Source organism: Chroicocephalus ridibundus, chromosome 8 (assembly GCF_963924245.1).
Source record: "Chroicocephalus ridibundus chromosome 8, bChrRid1.1, whole genome shotgun sequence".
NCBI lineage: Eukaryota > Metazoa > Chordata > Aves > Charadriiformes > Laridae > Chroicocephalus > Chroicocephalus ridibundus.
Window position 1 is genome coordinate 4,780,367 of NC_086291.1, and position 19,289 is coordinate 4,799,655.

At 38.0% G+C, this 19,289-nt stretch overlaps 1 protein-coding gene across 3 annotated transcripts; it reads left to right on the forward strand.

The window, feature by feature from the left end:
• Positions 1–6: 6 nt before the first annotated feature.
• MYSM1 (Myb like, SWIRM and MPN domains 1) lies at positions 7–19,289 on the forward strand. 3 transcript variants are annotated; one of them, XM_063344161.1, is made up of 20 exons: positions 7–126; positions 1,686–1,761; positions 1,967–2,037; positions 3,079–3,156; positions 3,293–3,319; positions 3,860–3,938; positions 4,639–4,737; positions 5,347–6,110; positions 7,350–7,480; positions 8,625–8,728; positions 9,696–9,773; positions 10,882–10,970; positions 11,293–11,347; positions 11,432–11,482; positions 12,178–12,252; positions 12,504–12,692; positions 12,940–13,072; positions 15,101–15,206; positions 15,330–15,387; positions 16,234–19,289. In XM_063344161.1, exons 1-20 carry the CDS (start codon positions 32–34, stop codon positions 16,396–16,398), a joined length of 2,523 nt encoding a protein of 840 aa, XP_063200231.1. In that variant the 5' UTR covers positions 7–31; the 3' UTR covers positions 16,399–19,289. The 3 variants fall into 3 exon arrangements, with proteins under 3 accessions (XP_063200231.1, XP_063200229.1, XP_063200230.1); XM_063344159.1 differs by having other exon boundaries at positions 11,293–11,482; XM_063344160.1 differs by having other exon boundaries at positions 11,293–11,482; positions 15,333–15,387.

Consider the following 19,289-nt stretch of genomic DNA (forward strand, 5'->3'; position numbering starts at 1 on the left):
CTCTTCTCGCGAGATCGGCGGGGCCGGTGTCATGGCGGCGGCGGCGGCGACGGCGGCGGCGGAGGAGCTGGAGGTGGACATCGAAGGCGACCCGGCGGCGGCGCCCGGAGAGGTGGCGGCGGTGGGGTGAGTTGAGGGCTGTCAGCTGCGCGGAACGCGTCCCTTCTCCCCCCACCTTCGGTGTGAGGGGGAGGGCGGCCCCGGAGCCCCGCGCGGTGTCGCCTCCGCTGGCTGAGGGGGCTGCCCCGGCAAGGCCGCGCCCGCCCGGCGCCTCAGGGGGAGACCTTGGAGTCTCACTGGGGGCTCTTTGGCGGGGAGAGCACCAAAGTTGATCATCACCAGGCAGGGCGGTGAGAACGGGGCCTGTGAAATCGCTGAGGTGGGGTGAGGTGAATGCAGAACCGCTGTCAAGGGATCCAACGGTACGCGAGCTGGGGACACTCGGTGGTGAGGCTGCCGGGAGACTCCTTTGAAATACATAGGCAGAAGGTACTGTGTTGTATAACTGGAAGCTGACTTGCGGAGCCAGATGGGTGGAGAAAAGTGAACACAGGGAGGATCTGAAAACTGATTCAACAAATTAAGGGGTAAGGGATCTGGAAACAGCTGCTGAAGCAAACGGGTAGCAAACACTACAAATCTAGCATTTGCAGATGCTATGAGTGTGAGAGGATGATGTCAGAGACGGTGGCAGGACTCACGTGCTGTCCTGAAATAGCATCTGCTGTTGCCGCTGTTGGAGACAGAATACTGAGCAAAGGGGACTATGGATCTGACCCATTCCTTGATGTGCTCCAAAAGAAGCAGGAATTGTACAGGTTTCTGGCTGTACATGAGAATTTAACCTTACCTCTAAAGAGATGTTTGAACTGCTGTTACAAAACAGTTCGGAATAGTAGGTGAATTTAATTTTAGTAGCATTGCAAGGGATGTAGGGGTAATTAGTCTTTAGTAAAGTCTGAGCATTCAGGAAGCAAAGAATGACAAAAAAACTGCATTAATTACCAAGGAAATTTTATGCTGCATTAAATAAGAAGAAAGTTGATCAATTATGTTAATCAGTGACAGCTTTCTAAAAGTAGTTATTTACACAAAAGATCAAGCATAATCTGGATGAAGTTCATAAGAGCGCTAACAACTCTGTATGATAGGATTCTGTTAAACCTTGTGTAAGTACGAGCTTTTCTCCACAGATTTTTCCTTATAAGGGGATGTTTTTACCTTATCGGGGGAAAGATGTATAAATGTTAAGTGGAGATAATAACACTTAATGACACTTTTAATATTAAAAATATAGGGGTTTAATTGTCTATAGAATTGTGGCTGCTTTCATTTTTGTCTATTTTACATGGTCCCTCCTGCTTTCAGTCTTTCTGGATGAATAGATTTTAGTATTCAGGGTTTCACCAGTGTCTCATGCGGTCTGCAGTGAGATAGGTGAGGAGTTACTATTGAGATTACGAAAAATGGTGACTTGCTGAGGGGGATTTATGCTAAGTCTAATGGAATGTTACAAGAGAGTAACATTATATAATAGTCTGCAATGTATGATTTTAATTTTAATATCTAATTCCATCATCTTCTGTTAAAGTGTGTGTTATTTCTGCATGTTATTTTCACTCTCACAGCATTCATGTTGCCTGAATATCAGCTTTCATTGTTTTGAACACTGGAATCTTTTTCAGAAATCATGAAAACACAGCTTCAAACTTGCTGCAGGATCACTATCTTGATTCATCTTGGAGAACTGATAATAGTCTTGTAAGTATGTTTTAAATGAATGGTACTTCTAGCAAGGTTATCAGAATTTCTGTTTTCTCCATTCTTTTCCCTCCATGTACGTGCTCTTTTAAGTTTTTAACCAGTGCTTTTTGCTTATTTTAGAAGCTATTACATATTGATTCTTGATACTCAAATAACAGCATGAGAGAATTAAAGTAGTAAAACATATTCTTCTTGTTTGCAGCCGTGGACGTTGGACAGCAGCATTAGCGAAGAAAACAGGGCTGTCATTGAGAAAATGTTGCTGGAAGAAGAGTATCCTTTTGCTTATTTGCTTGTATGGTTTTGTGTAGAACAATAGAAAACGTCCTGTTTCCAAAGGAACTGGACAAATCTTTTCTTGTTAAGGTGTCTGAAGCACTGTCATTTTGTAGGTAGATTTCAGAAGTCAGGGAGGATCCCTGAATTAATCATCTAGCTATCTGCAGCTTCTAATGGTGATTCTGATTGTTCAGAAAATGACTCTGAAGCTTGTCAGATTTAAGCTGACACTGGCACCAAAAATAGCAATATTTGTCCCCACTTCAGCTGCTTATTCATTGTGCTGATGCAGCTATTTGTGTGGTTTCATAGTGAACCTGATCAAACAGCTGATGTGGCTGAAAATAGCTAGTTCTTCTTGCTGAATTGTTCTTCACTTGGACTGGTTCACTGTCTGATTTTTGTTTGGCTCCATTCATACTTCTGCCAGCATGCAAGATGAAAATGGGAAAGAACAGTTGCTGCTTTTTTTTTTTTTCCTCTTTTTTTTTTTTTTTTAAGCAATATTGCCTGAAATAGTCTTACATTAGTAGAGTTTCTGGCATAAGTTGACTTCAGCAGCCTAGGTGGGTTATTGCAATAGTAATCATGGGCTAATTTATTTTCGTGTTCTTTTTGTAATTGAGAGTAGTAATAGGCAGTAGTAGAGGAACAAGAAAGTAAAGCAATTGAGGTTTTCATAATAGAATGAATTATTTAGGCTTAATTTGAAAACAGATAAGGTATCAATACCATTAAAATGACTTTAGTTAATGTTTTCTAAGTCAAAACAAGAAAAATGCAGTTGTAGAAAGAGGATACCTGGTTTGCCCCAAGTGAAGTGAGCATGGGGGTTCAGGAGTCAAATGTCGCTTCCTTATGCATTAAACTAGTAGGAGTGTGTGAAATTGTGCGTATTTCAGTTTTGAAAACAGTGCGGTGCTTGCTTCTACAACACAGCAATATGAACCAGTATAATTCATATGATTATTAGAGTCCTCGCGTGTACAAATATATATTCTGATGCTTCAAAAACTTACTTAGTAACTATTTCAGATACTATTTATCTAATAAATCACTTTCTGAAAAAATATGGCTGAATCAAAAGGAAGCAGAGAAAAGATCTATGAAAAGGTAAGCTATGTCCTTGGAAAAATTCTCAGTTGGTTGAGAAGAAATGAAAAGTCCTTCCAAAATAAGGTTATTTGCTGAGATATGCGACAGCATCACAATTATTAATTTTCATTTCCACTTTGTTTTTTATTTGCAGCCCACATAAGAAAACTGGAAAAGTCATGTACGTACATTTTAATGATTGAGTTGCTTTTTTAAGTGTGGCATCTGATTTATTTTTTTTTTTAAGTTTCTAGACACTATTGTAAAAAAAAAAAGTTACAGGTCCTTAGTTCCTCTTGCTTGGCTGTACAAAATTATTTAAGAGACCTTTCAAGGCAAAGAAATACTGTTGTGTGTAATAATAGGCCTGTAGTAAGCCGGGGGGTGTTTTGTAGCACAGTGGTCCTTACAAAAAAAAAAAAAAAACAACCCTTGTTAATTTTAGTTGGCTTTCTTGCCTGAACTTTTCTGTTTGCTGCTTCTATGTATTTCTGTACCATTAGTTAATGATCAATGTTGTGTTGCCTTGAATCTTCCTTTGTGATGGAGCTGACGTGATTCTCAGTATTTTATTTATCAGCCACATTCATGTTTAAGATGATACCTTTGAGTTTTACAGAAGATGGGAAATAGGCCTCCTGTCAGAAGTTGCCTTCAGTTGCTGGGATTTGTGAATATATATTGTTAAGAAAGCATTAACTTCTGTTTCCTATTTTCCTAGGGTGCGATCACCTACAAAATCAGCTAGCTACTCATTAAAGTGGACATCAGAAGAAAAGGAACTGTTTGAACAGGGGCTAGTAAGTTTGTTTATATATGTAATATTTTCAATATAAGTCATTAGTTTATCTTAAATAACAAAATAAGCATTTTATATTTATCTGCTTCTGCTTTTGTACTTCTAATGTGTTAAAAATAACTGCCATCTACTGAGAGTGTAATGATAAACAAATTTATATTAATGAATCCCCTGAAATGGCTTTGTTAACTAGACTTTGTTCATAGGAGGCTGATTAAAATTTGACATTGCAAAATGTCTCAAATATACAGCTTGATGAATTGTACAATCATAATGCTGTAGTTAACTACAGGAGGCATAGTGTGTGCTTAAGGCAAATGGGCTAATAAAGTGAAATCCTTTATCTACTATTGTAAGGTCTTTAGAGATTATGTGGTTGTACAGTGCTGAACGTAACAGGGTTTGCTTCACCAAGTACAAATTAATTTCAGTAGGATTCCTTGGGTTAGTAGGCAGTATAATTTACAGCGTGCCTGAATTGGGTGAGGAAGATCCTCTGGTTAAGAAGAATAGCAATAACTTACTGTTGGATGCAGTTTTCTTCTTGGTAGAATATGAGTAGCAAGGTTCTTTGCCATAGGTTTGCTGTACTGTTTGTGCATTTGTAATGAATAATAGAGTTTCTAAACTCTTTTTGGCACATAAATGCAATGTCTGGAATGTTAGCATTTGGGTAACTTAAATGTGCTTTGTTGTACTAGGTGAAATTTGGCCGTCGGTGGACGAAAATTGCCAAGTTGATTGGAAGTCGTACTGTTCTACAAGTAAAGAGCTATGCTCGGCAGTATTTTAAGAACAAGGTAAACGGAGTATCTCTGTAGCTAGTAAAAAGGCTGTTTGACAAGTATGCTCTGGTACATGTAGCTTGATGTTAATCCGTCTTTTCAGGGTACTGCAGTCAAGGTATGTAGTCTATTTATTCCCATATTCAGAAAAGCGGAATATGCTTTGGTGCCTATTTAAATATGAAGGCAGACCTGATTTCAAATTCCTAGAATTACTTTTATTGCTGGTCTAACTAAACAATAAATGTAGTATACTTGTAGTCTCTTATACTGTTGGTTGGTAGTCTGAAAATACTCGTCTTCCAGTATACAGTTGTTTCAGCTGTGTGTTGTATTTTTAGCATTAGCCTCATTTGAGACATCGGGGGCATTTAAGAAGAAATTACTAGTGTCTGTTGGGGTTTTTTCGAATGGTAATACATATTAATTTACACGTGAGCTAGAAGTTTACCTATAATGCTGTGTAAAAGTCAATTGCAATGGATTAAAATGTATTGAAAGGGTAAAATGAGGAAGAAACACTTCAGAATGTCTGCTGTTCCAGTCAAATGATTATGACTATTTGGGAGGTAGAGGGGATTGTTTTTATTTTTTCCTCCTAAAAGTATTTTATATTTTCCTAAGGCAAAAACTGATGACTCTGAAAAAGAAGAGCGAGGTCAGTGTGGTAGCAGTCTTCCCATTGAAGATGGGATAAGGGTAGAAGCGTGGTCGTCTGGAAACTTGAGAGGCCGTGCGGACCCCAATCTGAATGCAGTGAAAATTGAAAAGCTGTCCGATGATGAAGAAGTAGACATAACTGATGATGTGGATGAACTACTTTCTCCTACCTTCCAGCAAGAAACTGTAAAATCTGAATTATCTGTTATTTCAAAAAGTCCAGTTGAAGAAATGAAAGGAATGGAACGTGTTCTTTCATCTGTTGGGCACGCTTCTGCAATTTCTTTACCTAAAGAAGGTCCTCAACACACCAAGCAAGATACAGTGGATGCGTTAGTATTTCCAGGTGTTGCAGCAACATGTTCTCAGCACCTGAATGGTGATAAATCAGTGAATTTAAATTACCGGCAATACAATAATTTTATTGAGAAAGCTGAACAAGGCAGACTAGTAACATCTCATGGCACTGGACGAGTGACTGATCAGGAGCTTAATGAGGAACAGAGAGACCTGGCTGATAATGGATTGCTTTTTCCCTCTCCCTGCCAAGTGGATGGAGATCATCAGGAAGAAGCGGAGGAGCTTAAACCTCCTGATCAAGAAGTGGAGGTTGACAGAAGCATCATTCTGGAAGAAGAAAAGCAAGCTATTCCCGAATTTTTTGAAGGACGCCAGGCCAAAACACCAGAGCGTTATTTGAAAATTAGGAATTATATTTTGGATCAATGGTAAGATGCATTAACTTCATTTACTGAAAAAAATGATTAAGATGTCTCATGGCCTGCTTTGATGTAGTTAAAACTCTGCTTACTTCTGAGAAGAATAAAATTAATTTTATGGTAGCATTACAAAGATTGCCAGTGAACAGCACTGATTATTAAGGTAATGGTTCTTTTGCATTTTCCCTTTTTTTTTTTTTTTTTTTTTTCCTGACAATCTGGAAGCTAAGCAATGAAAATACTTTGAAGCATTATGAAAATGAGTGTCCTATATCAGAACAAGGTGCATCCATTTTGGTTATGTTATTTTCTTCCAGTTTTTGTCACCCTGTACATAAGAATTCATATATGGTTTTAATAAATGGTTCCTCAAAGTAACTGATAAAATTAATTCCATAATGAGGTCTGTAGCATTGTACAGAATGTTATGCCCTTTACAGAAGGGCGGCTAGAAGAAATAGTCTGTGCTAGAGCAAATAATGTCGACCAAAACAATACTTCACATTAAGAATCAATTTGGAGTAGTGCTTGGGCGCTTGAATATTTTTTATTCCATCTCCAAAGAATCAGTTTAAGAAACTTTAGTGATTTGTGGTAGCAGGCTCAGAATACAGTTTGTTCTGTGGACAGTTTTGTTTTGTGTGCTCGCTGTGTTGGTTACCTTGCTTTTAAGTAGAAAGAATTGCTGAGTTTAACTCTGTTCTCATTCAGTTGTCTTACATATTGACAGCTTATTCTAGTTGCAAAGAAACTCTAAAATTCCATTTTATTTAAAAATCCGTGCTAGAGAAGTGTTGAACTGCGATGGTTCAGTATCAGGTTAAAAGCAAGCAATAAGTGCATAGAGAGTGAAAACAGGTTTACTTATTACACCAAAGAAACCTATGATTATATGAGCTATTTACACTAATCTAATGCAGATGTTCTTATCTCAGTTTAACAGTATCGTGGTACTTCTGAGTAATTCATTGCTTCCTGGCACCAGTTGTGTTGAAGAGTTTGTTCTAACGGATGGAACATAAGTTTCACTCTGCATGAGTATGAATGTGTATGAATAACCCTAGAATAAATATTGTGTGTGTTGTGAAATTTGTATTTTTGCTGTGATTGCTGTGTAGCGTGTGCATTGCGGAGGGGAAAAAAAAAATCACTTCAGTGGCTCGTCTTAACCTCAGCTTCAGTCACACAATTCCTTCCTCCCCTTGTGATTTGCTTTACTGTTTAACGATGTGCTATACTTTATTTTAGGGAGAGGTGTAAACCCAAATACCTGAATAAGACTTCAGTACGTCCAGGCCTTAAGAACTGCGGTGATGTTAACTGCATTGGACGGATCCACACATACTTGGAATTAATAGGAGCGATTAACTTTGGCTGTGGTAAAGATATTTCTATTGGAATCAATTCAGAACTTAAATTCTGTCAGCTTTTTTAATTAAAATTAATGTTTTCATGGGAAAGGTAAACATTAAGGTTAGTAAGTGTGTCTTTAAAAGAAAAGTTATAAGTTCACTTCATTGAAGCATGGATGACTCCACTTAATCGGAATCAAGCATCCACGTGGATAATCTTCCAACTTCTCTGTACTCTTAATGTCTTAATTAATAATTGCTGTTACATTTCTGTAGAAGAGAATCTTTGTTTGGACAGCGTTTGGTACAGTCATGTTCCAGCCTGTTGTGGCTGTAGCCTATTTTGGCATTAGCGTTGGACTGCTAAATGTTAGGGTGTACTGCTCACGCAGAAGGATACACATGAATTCTTCCTAGGAAGGACCTTCTGAGCGGATTGTCTCTGTGACCTTTGAAAATCTAGAGGAGTTTGTAACTTTCTTGCAGGATTAAGGATTTTTAGTTTTACAAAAGGCCTTTTCTTTTTTTTTTTTTCTCACTCCCCCTCCCCCCCATGTTTATTTCACACGAACTGATGGGGTGGGTTTTTTGTTTCGTGCTTTTCTGTGTGTCCAGCGTTGGATTTATTTTTTTTCCTGATACCCACTGTATCTGAAATTCTGCCCTCTCTCTGTGTAAGAGAGAATTCAAGTTGCTGTTTCTTTTCCTATACTGAGCTATAACTATTTCCTAAATGAAAACCAATGTCTTCATCCTCAGGGCTAGTTTTTAGAAGACTCAAATGTTAAAATTAGGTGACATGTTAAAAGTATAAATACACCTATCAGTTACTGTTGGTTCAGTCAATCAATTTGTGGATTGATTTTGGTCCAGAGCTGGATGACTGTCACCTAGGAGAGGAGGAATGGCCTGCAAATACATTTTGTCTGAAATAAATTAGCAAGAAGGAGGAAGGTTTTCCTGTCTTAAAAATGCTGTGGTAGTGGGAGATAATCAGTGGGGTAGATAATCAGTCAGTAATATGACCATCAAGAGATGTCTCTTCACTGTGGGGTTTTTTTGTTGTTTTTCTTTTCTTTATGGCGTTTGTCGTGACTGCTTATTTATGTCATTCTTGGCTCCGTACCAGAACTAAGTGGCTTCATACTTTGCTCTCTTCTGTATCCTGCAGAACAGGCTGTCTATAACCGACCCCAACTAGCTGATAAAACGCGGTCCAAAGAGGGGAAAGACACAGTGGAAGCGTACCAGCTCGCTCAGCGCTTGCAGTCCATGGTACGTTTTGGTGGGGGCAGCAAAGAACAGTCAGCGTGGAGAAGGTCTTTTCAGTCTTCGTTTTCAGCCGTGGCGTCTCAGGAAAAGTCTCCTCTCATTCAGTTTGCAGTTTCATTAGAACGCCCTGTACTTTCAGTGTCAGTCTGAGTACAAGTTCTGCTGTCTGACAGGTGTCTGCCCCAACTTCTCTTGTCTTACGCATTTGATTTCTGTACAGGTACTTAACTACAACTGTGTTTCAGTCCTTCCCCTGCAGCCCCAACCCCTTCCTCCACAGCTCTCCATAAGTTATTAGTCTGAATTAGCCAGAAAATAGTGGAATGAGTTGGTAGCGTGTGATTAAGTTGCTTGCATTTTAACTGTTAAGCATACTAGGTATACGATATGACTTACTGAGAGCCTTATGCACACAATTAGTAGGAACTCATTTATAACTTCATGAATTACCAAGGCTTGCCAGATTTAATTTTCATACTCACATTTAATGTAGCATTTTAAGTACTTCATGGCAAAATAAATCAGTTGATGAGAGGAAAACTAGATCAATCCCACTGAAAAAAAATAAATTGAAATATAAGGAACTGCAGCATACACTAGATGTAAACAGACTGGTTTTATAGCTTTTAGTATTGTCTGAGCTATAATTCAGAACTGGATTGCTCTGATTGCGCTGGAATAATGCACCGTTACTGTCGGAGCTGATGATCCATGTGGAGCATCGACCAGGTGTTATGCTTTACAGCCTTAAAAACGGAAAACTTCACTGGTGATGTTTCGTGACAGACTGTGAACCACATAATTCTACAGAACCCCAGGGTGTCCGTGCTTTTCTGTAAATATGTCATAGTGTTAGTAATATTCATGTGGCAGTAACCTTTTGGACGAATTTCTTATGTCTGATTAAATGAAGTGCCTGCAGTTTTTTCAGGAGTACGATCCTTGACTCATGTTGGTTTGCTTGCTGCAGCGCACAAGACGACGGCGAGTGCGAGACCCTTGGGGAAACTGGTGTGATGCAAAGGATTTGGAAGGACAGACATTTGAGGTAACCCTTCTGTGTTTTAAACTTTCCTTATAGAATTAATTCTTGCTAATTGCTAGCAGGTGGTGTTGCATCAAATATACAAGGGTAACAGTTGTGTAATAGGTGCTTAACCTCTCTTTGTGGAAGCAATAATTTGAAAATAATGTAGCAGCTGTTACATCTTTATGCTGCTGATAAATACAACTGTACTTTGGTGTTTGCAGAGGTGTTCGTGTTGTGAGCGTGTATGGCCCTACGCTGTTTTATGCCTATAAAGGTCTTTGCTTTGTCTTGTAGGAGATTTCATGACCCTTTGTTTTCAGTTAACTGCCTTCCTAATGCTAACAGCAGGGAGTAGGAGGATAAGATTTACATTTTTATTTTTTCAGTTCTGTATGGTTTCTTTGTGCTTATAATGCAGGTGATGTGAGTTCCTAATATTAATTCTCCTACTAGCAATATCCTCAGAAATACTGTGGTTTATGAAGTGCTTAGAAAAATTCATACAAATGTTAAATACTTGGTAGAAGACTCAGAAAATATCTGCTTGTCTATTCCTACAACTTAAAATTATGCAAGAAATGAAGAACTGTAAACATTCTATTTTTCTTGTATAGAAAACCCCTTAAATTTGCAGCCTTCGCTAATAGTATCTGTAACAATTACTTCCATAATGTTATAAGGCCATACCTATTTTTGAGCAACTGTGGTAGATAATCATAATACTTTCTGCAAAATACATATTTGGATGGAAATAAAGTTTGAAAGCACTCATCCCTAAAGAGGGGTCGGGATAAATTCTGGCCGTAGATTGTAGTGGGAGATTTTCTCCTTAGTTATCACACTTGGGTTTACGTGTGGTTTGCGGTATGGGCTGAATTTGATTGACTTGGGGAACGTAAGAGTTCTCTCACCGGTTGTTTTGTGGACGAGATCTCTGATTGTCATTACTTTCACACTACTTGACTCTGCTACGGCTGTTGCCCTCTGTCTTGAGTAGTCTTGTAACACACACAAATTGAGAGCATATCAAGAAGACACCGATGGCAAGAATTTATTCTGGGATGGTTTTGGAATCACTACTGAAAGACCACTTAAGACAGATTTAATTTTTTTTAAATCGTTTTAGCATCTCTCTGCTGAAGAATTAGCAAGAAGAAGAGAGGAAGAAAAACTGAAACCTGCAAAATCTTCTAAAGGTTCCAGACAAATAAAAAGGTATTATTTGATGTACATCGTGTTCAAACATAGATCTTCTAGAAATGAAACAAATGTCTTGGGTAGCCTCAGGCTGGAGGCTGCAAATCGTTAATATGTATCACAGTCTGAAATAACATGTATCCATTTCAAATGTTTGGTGTTGAAATTCACAAGTGTGGGTAGTGAAGTTTCCATATTCGGTGGAAGTCATCCTAGTGTGGGATGAGAAAATCCAGTAACGAAAACAAAGTTATTCCTCCTCTGCCAAGGAGACAGTGGGAAACTTGAAAAGTTTCCTGACTGTCCTACATCTTTAGAGAAATTTTCTTTCGTTTTATAGTTCCTTTGATCCCTTTCAGCTGATACCGTGCTGTTTATTCACTGAAGAGAAACAGGTATGTACCTATGAGAGAATAATCAAGAATACTTTATTACTTGTGCTACTTTTCTTATACTCATTGTTGTGTTTATCATTTCAGGAACCTTTCCAGGTGAAAGTGTCTTCTGAAGCACTTCTAATAATGGATTTGGTGAGGACTAAATTTTATCTTTCAAAAAGCTATGATGTATACGTTGTGGTTTTCTTTTTTGTGTTTGTTTTTTTTTTTTTAATGGGCAACATCATAAGATTGAGAAATTCAGTACTATTCAGACCTAGAAATGAGAATCTAGTATTAAATAAAGCCCCTAAAGAGGAACTTTTTTTTGTATCGTGCTTAGTTTTTTCTAGAAGGTAAATGGTTGTACACTAATAAGAGTGTTACTACTCTCCGTCATAAGTTAAATATAATTTGCTTAAAGCTACTTTCTAAAATAGCCAGCCACTTTGCAGTTTTATGGGCTTGTTTCCTACTAGTCTGGGCATTGATTTTGTGTTTGCAAAGCAATGTCTGTTTGGGTTTTTTCAGTAACAACAGGTTCTACCAAAATTGGTGCAGTTGTTCAGCATTGCACAGGCTTCAGTTCTTGAAGCTGGCGTTGCTTCGTGTGTGGAAGTGTTAGACAAATGCACTATGTTCACGCATGTTTATAGTAGGCAAACATTATCTCTTCTGTTTGCTTTAAAATGGAACACTGGGTGTTTGGTAGTTTTTAGCTGTCCTAATTTTTCCTTCTAAATGCCATTGAGAAGTAGCTGTGAAGCCACTGTATTCTGTCATGTGCAGATCAAAACTAGGAGAAATTATACAACTTGAATTTTAATAATTGTGTAATATACTTTTAGCACTCTCACGTGTCCATGGCAGAAGTAATTGGGCTGCTAGGTGGAAGATACTCTGAAGCTGATAAAATTGTAGAAGTAAGTGTTTGTCTCTTTACATTTTCTCTAAAATACCAGAACTGTTAATATATAATTCGAATAGATGAAAGTTTCTGAAGGGCAACTACTTTAATATATTAAAAGTTGGCATTATTTACTGTAGTCTTGAAATGCTACTTATGCTTATGTTCAAGTGTTGGCCTGTCAACTTTATCATGAGGAAGATCTGGTATATATATCACCTTAAAATTCTTTAAATTTTATTTAACTGATGGAGACTTTTTTAACAGGTTTGTGCAGCAGAGCCGTGCAATAGCCTCAGTACAGGGCTGCAGTGCGAGATGGATCCGGTATCACAGACGCAGGCCTCGGAAACGCTGGCTGCCAGAGGATACAGTGTTATTGGGTGGTACCATTCCCACCCGGCCTTCGACCCCAACCCCTCAATACGGGACATTGACACTCAGGCTAAATACCAGGTACCTGCTGGGCTGTACAGGAAAAACAATCAAATAGCAGAAAAACCCAACAGCCTCAAGTCTCCCCAGTATTTACAATGTTAATGCACGTTATGTTAATACACACGATTGCTCTTAATGCATCTTAAAATCAGGTCATTTGTAAATTGACATAAAAATGCTATTTTTTTAAATTTCAGAATGCTGTGCTGAAAAAGGTTGTATTTCTTGTATGAGTTTGTTTTCATGTGTGCTTTTGGTCTTCTAGAGTTATTTCTCCCGGGGTGGTGCCATGTTCATTGGAATGATTATAAGTCCTTACAACCGCAATAATCCTCTTCCATATTCTCAGATTACTTGTCTAGTAATCAGCGATGAGATCAGTTCTGATGGTTCCTACCGTAAGTACTGATATTTTATCCATTGTCTTAATTTTTCTTTTCCTTTCTTTTTCTCTTTTCCCCTTTATGCATTCTAAGGGGAAAGATGTTTATTCTTGAACTTGCAAAATGGGTATTTATATCTTTATGTTAGTAACTTGTGCTGTACAAAACCAGGAATTTCACTTAAAGAGTAATCCTGCAAGTAGTCCATGCTGTCATGATGAGAATATATAGGTATAAAAAGATTTTTTTTCTGTATTGGTATTTCCCACAATCTGTGAAAGAAATTAAAGGGTTGGGACAAGGGTCACTGTTACTTACATACAGTATCTGTATGAATAGCCAAGAAACTGCTTTGTGTGTATTACTTATACTTTGCTGTGTTACAAAATTCTGAACAGATCCTCTGATGAGGAGACAGAAGTATAACAGCAAAGAATCGGCTGCTTTAGTGGCCAAAAATCCTTGTTTGAGTACCTTAGTGTTCAGAAGGTCAAAGGATCAAACGTGCCAGCTGTCCAGGAAAAGAGAAGATGTGAAAGATGCAGTGGTGTGCTGGCACGAATCCCAACCGAAGAGAACAGATTCGTGATTCAAAATGTCCTCGGCATTTCATGAAAACGGGGTGTTTTCCTTTCTTGAATAGTTAAGAAAATATCGTATACAATTTATGGCATTTCAAGTGATGATCAGCTCTTCTTTCATTCCCGATATTAATTTGAGGAAAATTCCCATGATAACGGTCTATAATTATGGCAGCTGCCTCTTCTCTCTCCTCCTCCCTGTCCCTGTTTTAGTCCTGATTTTTGCATCCAAACTCCAAGGTTTCCAGTTTTCTTGGCAAGGCGATCGCAGAGGCCATGTGAGCCCACAGTTCCCCCTCTGTTTTTTCCTGTGGAAGTAAGGAAGGGAGACCATCTGCCTGCAGAAGAGCTTCGTAGTCCGAGGGGAAACGAAGTGGTGGCCACATCTGTGCAGTAATTCCTGTTTACCATACTGATAGTGCTGTAATTTTATCCTCATTTCCCATTCCAGCGTGGAGTTAAAATACTTAAAACTTTATCCACCCTTAGAAGTAGACCTTTTTCTTGCTTACATACGTTTTCTATCTGAGACGACTTTGCATTTATGTTTTTCTCCTGAAATCAACTTTTTACAAAATGGTATCTCCTCTGGCTCTTTGGAAAAGTTATACCGTGGTGGAAGTGCCGTAGTACTGAGCAAACGAACAAAAATTAGTATCTCATATGAGCCCTAAATATTTCTGTAGATTAATTCTTACTCTTAGAAATGCATTTCGCACTAAACACTTCTCGCATTTGAGATTGTATTCAAATAGCAAATTGTATTTACTGCTTTCTTTTCATTTACGCTGAGGTACAGTTGGAAAGCATGTGTTTCATCTCATTATATTCTTATCTTGGAAAGACTGAGGGGGTTTTTTAATTATTTTTTTTAACGACTTACTGAAATCTACAGTCTTTCGCCCTGATTTTTGGTGACTGAATTGTGTTCTGCGAGTCGTTTTCTGGTGTTCCTTTAGAATACTTTCTAAATTCCTCTTCCCCCACCTGCAATAAACTAGAAGAATTTCTTGCTTTAGGAACAAAATTCCTCTGAAATCTAGAACAACAGTCAGCCAGTTCATACATGAAAAAACAAAACCTTTTTTATTCGCATAATAACCACATAGATCTTGGACTACAACAGTTTAAGTGGTACTAGGTTAATTTATTTTGTCATTTTTCTGCTTTGTTGTGAATTTCTGGGTGCTTCCTTACAGCACGAGGAATTGACGAGGGCAGGGAGAACAGCTTTGTTCCCTACTCCCACCAAAATTAAATTTGGAATCCAAAATATGTCATATTTTTAGTTTAACCTCCTTAACGTTGGCAAGTAACAGGACTGCCCGTTTCTGCAGTCAGTAATCAATTATTATGAACACTCATGAGGAAGGAAGTGATTGCACCTAAAACTGAGAAAGAAAAAAAAAAAAAAAATAGTATGTACTGGAAACCCCAAATAATCATGTTCAATTGATTCCAGGCCTGCCCTACAAATTTGAAGTGCAGCAGATGATGGAGGAACCTCAGTGGGAATTAATATTTGAAAAAACAAGGTGGATAATTGAAAAATACCGATTCTGCCATAGGTATATGTCTACTTTATAATATCAAGAATAACCAGTTCAGAATTTTTGCATGTTTGTTATTGATGTCTCAATAGAGACGCGTGTCTGCTTTCTACAGCACTGCTATTATTTTTCTTTCAACAGCAGTGTCCCCATGGATAAAATTTTTCACAGAGATTCTGACCTGACTTGTTTGCAGAAAGTAAGTTTTCTTCTCTTAATTCTTACCTTTTTTTAAATTGAAAAGTTTTTTTTAAAATACAAGTCTGTTTTGCATCATCAGAAGTCAACTGAAATTGCATTTTTACAAATTAGAGATGTAAACCAATCACAATAAGTCACTTCTGTAGTGCAGCTTATTAACTTACGAACACAGTGAAAGTAACGGTGCTCATTTGAGGGAGTTGGGGACAAGGGTTCCGTGCAGTTCCCAAGTTTAACCTGGGTTTGGGGGAGAATGAATGTCGGCTTAATGATGTCTCCTTTCAGCACGTTCTACACTTTCAGTGTCAAGCATTGCACGCGTTTCGGGGGATTTGGACTTCCTGGTCCTTTGTTTGATCAGTGAAGTCGTGCCGTGCCATGTTTTGTCACGCTTAAGTGGGAACTTGAATTTCCCTGTCAGCGTAGTCATTGCTGTGCAGTTCTGAAGAACTACAGCTGTAACATTAATTGCCCAAACAAGACAGCAAATCTGCCCAAAGCAAAAGACATAAACAGAAAACATGTACATGATGATTACCCGCATCTAAATTTTTTTCCTCTCAACATGACTTTGCTTATAAACAGCTTAAATCTAAAACTGAGTTGGTAAAATACTCTTGAATTTATCTGTTGTGTAATTGGTTTTACAGACTTGGTTTTAAATCACCCATGTGTTCCTGTGCGACTGTTCCTTTCTAAAATTTATGTTGTACAGTTGAACACTTTCTGTAGTGTTAATCCTAAACAAATAAATAAAAATCCTTTTGGAATACTTCTAGAAGGGGAAAAAAATAAACTCGGGAAAAGTGACAATTTAAAACCAATCTCCTTTTCTTTTGACTAGCTTTTGGAGTGCATGAGGAAGACTTTGGGCAAGGTAACAAACTGCTTCATTGCTGAAGAGTTCTTGACTCAGATCGAAAACTTATTCCTCTCCACATACAAGAGTGAGAAAAAGAGTAATGCCGAAGAAAATGAGAACGAACAATCAAATGAATCGCCGGTGTGATGGCTTTAACAAAACTAAATTATGGAATTTTGATTTTATTTTTTTAATTTTCTTCACCTCCTCCCCATTATGTCAACTCTTTCAGAATTATTATCCATTTTAATAGAACTGTTACAGAATCCGGTGTCATCTTATTGTCATGAAACGGGAATCTGAAAAATTTGTGATGTGCGTGACTTGACTACACGAGAAACACTTAATACTAACATTTTGTAAAAAACGAGTGCTACAGAATTAACTGCTTGACCAACAGTCTGCCACCTGGGAAGAAGGACAACCTGTTGAGAATCCTGTGCTTCAGTTCTCAAGGAGACTTTGTCCTCTCTCATGTCTTCCTGTTTAGAAATTTTCTCTTATTTTTTATTTACAAGTACCCATCTAACTCTGAATGAATTTATTTCTTAACGCTTTAGAGATTGTAAGTTTGAATGAATTCATAAAAGAGAAACTTCACTGAAATGAAAATTTTGTAGCTGGTTGATTTCAAACTTTCCTGGTATCCAGTCTGAAGTTTTATTCAGTTGTAGTTTAATACATCATCTGATTATTTTTATTTTTTTTTTTTACTTTTTTTTCCCCATTGATCCCTTTGGTCAAGTGGCTTTTTGGCATGTTCTTTGCCATCTCGCTTCTGTATTGGGGAGAAAAAGCTGGCAAGTTTTCCTGACTTCTCAGTAGCGGTTGTGCTTGTTTCCAGTGGAAATGATAACTCCTGTTTTATTACAGGTTGCAATCTTTCTGGTCTTCCATTCTGTGGGGAGAGAGTACGTTGTTCTGCCGGATTGTTGTGATCTGTCCACTTCTAATTGCCACTGTTTCCTGTGGAAACAAGAGCTCTTGATTGATGGCAACCTTAGTGCAACAAGCAGAAAAGTATTTGCCTTTTTAAAGAAAAAAAACCCACCAAGTTTTATATTCAGAGTCTCCTCTATAATGTGCAGTTCAATAAGAAAACGTCCTGGTTTGTATCAGTTCTTCAATTATAATTTCATACAAGTATACATTCAGATAAATTAGTCCTAAACAGATTGATCTTGAGAAGTTTTTTTGATTGGAAGTTGGAAATGTTTCACGAGCTATATCACTGTGAATCTTCATAGAAAAAATGTGCTTAAAATTTTGCTTTCTAAATCATGAGGGAACTTGTATGCAGTTATTAATATTTACACAAATTTATCTTGGGCAAAGTTTCTCAGAGAGGTCTAAAATATATTTGAAAACATGAATCAAGCAAGACCTTGGGTTTATATCTAGAGGGGTGACAATGGACTCAATTCTTATTTAAAAAAAAAAATATATGTGTGTATATATCTAGTCTTATGTAATATAAATGGAATTTTAAGATTTTATATGTTTACATTTTTAACTTCGGCTTTTCCTTTGTATGAAGAGTTTGAAAAGCTTTAAAATTGTGGAGTTGCATCCCAAGGAAGGAACTCCTTTACAGGAAGTTAACGTTACTTTTTTATCATGCCTCGCAAAACGTTCATCTCTTTCTGTTAGCGAGTGGAAGGTGCAGAACCCGATCATACGAAAATGTAAGCCCTTGAATCTGCATTGGGGCAATCACTGGGTATCAAGAGCTGTGGACTTAAAAATATTGGTGAATGTTCTCTGCTCTCCTCTATGTTCAGACCTGCTGGTGCGCAGCGTTAGAGCCCACTAACAAACTCGGGGGATCCATCTGTGTAAGGCATGGTGACTCACTCTGCATATATCCTAAAATGTCATCTTTGGGACTTCCTACTTAAAAAGATTGCATGGCTTTCTCTGTGTCTAGTTTAAAGGACGCTTTTGGTGAGAAAGCATTCCTTCCCTACTTAGTCGTGGAGTGGTCTGCAGTGGAAGGTGTTCTTTTGCAGTTTTGCATAAGTTACTCTCTAGAAAAATCGCACAGGATAAATGTATGTACTAAAAGCTGTAATTAGTTCTGATTTGTAGGAAGAGAATTCTAAACCTCTTGTGTAACAGCAATATGAAGTAGATAATGTTCTCTGTCCACACGCGGTCCGTTTCCAGCCATTTAAGGATGGATGTCAGTATTTCCCACGTAGAGGTAACGATGTGCTAGCTGCTTCTCTCTTTAATGATTAAAATGCGTTAAAGTAATACAGTTGTATTAATTGGATTTAACAGTGATGTTACAGAAGCATTTTGAGTAAAACATACTTTTGAAGCAGTTTGTCTCTTGAGAAGAGGAGGTGGTGCAGTATCGAGCCTTTGATACGCACATGAAGACTCCAGATCGTCTGGGAGTTCATTGGCAGGGTGCTGTGCGAGGAAATATAACCGCTGGTACCACTGTAATCCGGCATCACCACATGATAACGCATGTGAACTGGAAATACCGCATTTGTGATGCTAAGCAATAATTTTGTTGGCAGGAGCCATGGTAAGAAAATCACTAACCTACTTTTCATAAGTTATTTTGACTGTGTGATTAATAATGAGTTTGGCAGTTGCATGCTTCTAAAGAGATAAAAATCTATCTTACTAATATTACCAAGTTCTGCTACCAAACACATATAAGGCATTAAATATTTTTATTGGGAAGCTCACCGGAGGTTTGGGTTTTTTCCATCCAGCAATCCCTTCCATGCTCTCTTTGTTGTAATGTACCTGTTGCGGCCTAACACCCTGTTTCTTTCTGCAAGAGCAGCTGTTGCAGCTGGCCGAGCTGTTGCTCAGGAGATGGGAAGGGGTTGAGTAGCGAGTAGAATGATACAATTTAAAGTGGAAGAGTCAACAATCTAAAAAACAAATAAACAAAAAAAGCCCCCACAAACCCAAACCCCGAAGATGTAACTTTTGGCAAATACCCTTTATGGGCATTTGTTGGCTGAGTCAAGTTTTGCTGTCCCAGTTATCAGCGGTGCTTCTTCACAGGGAGA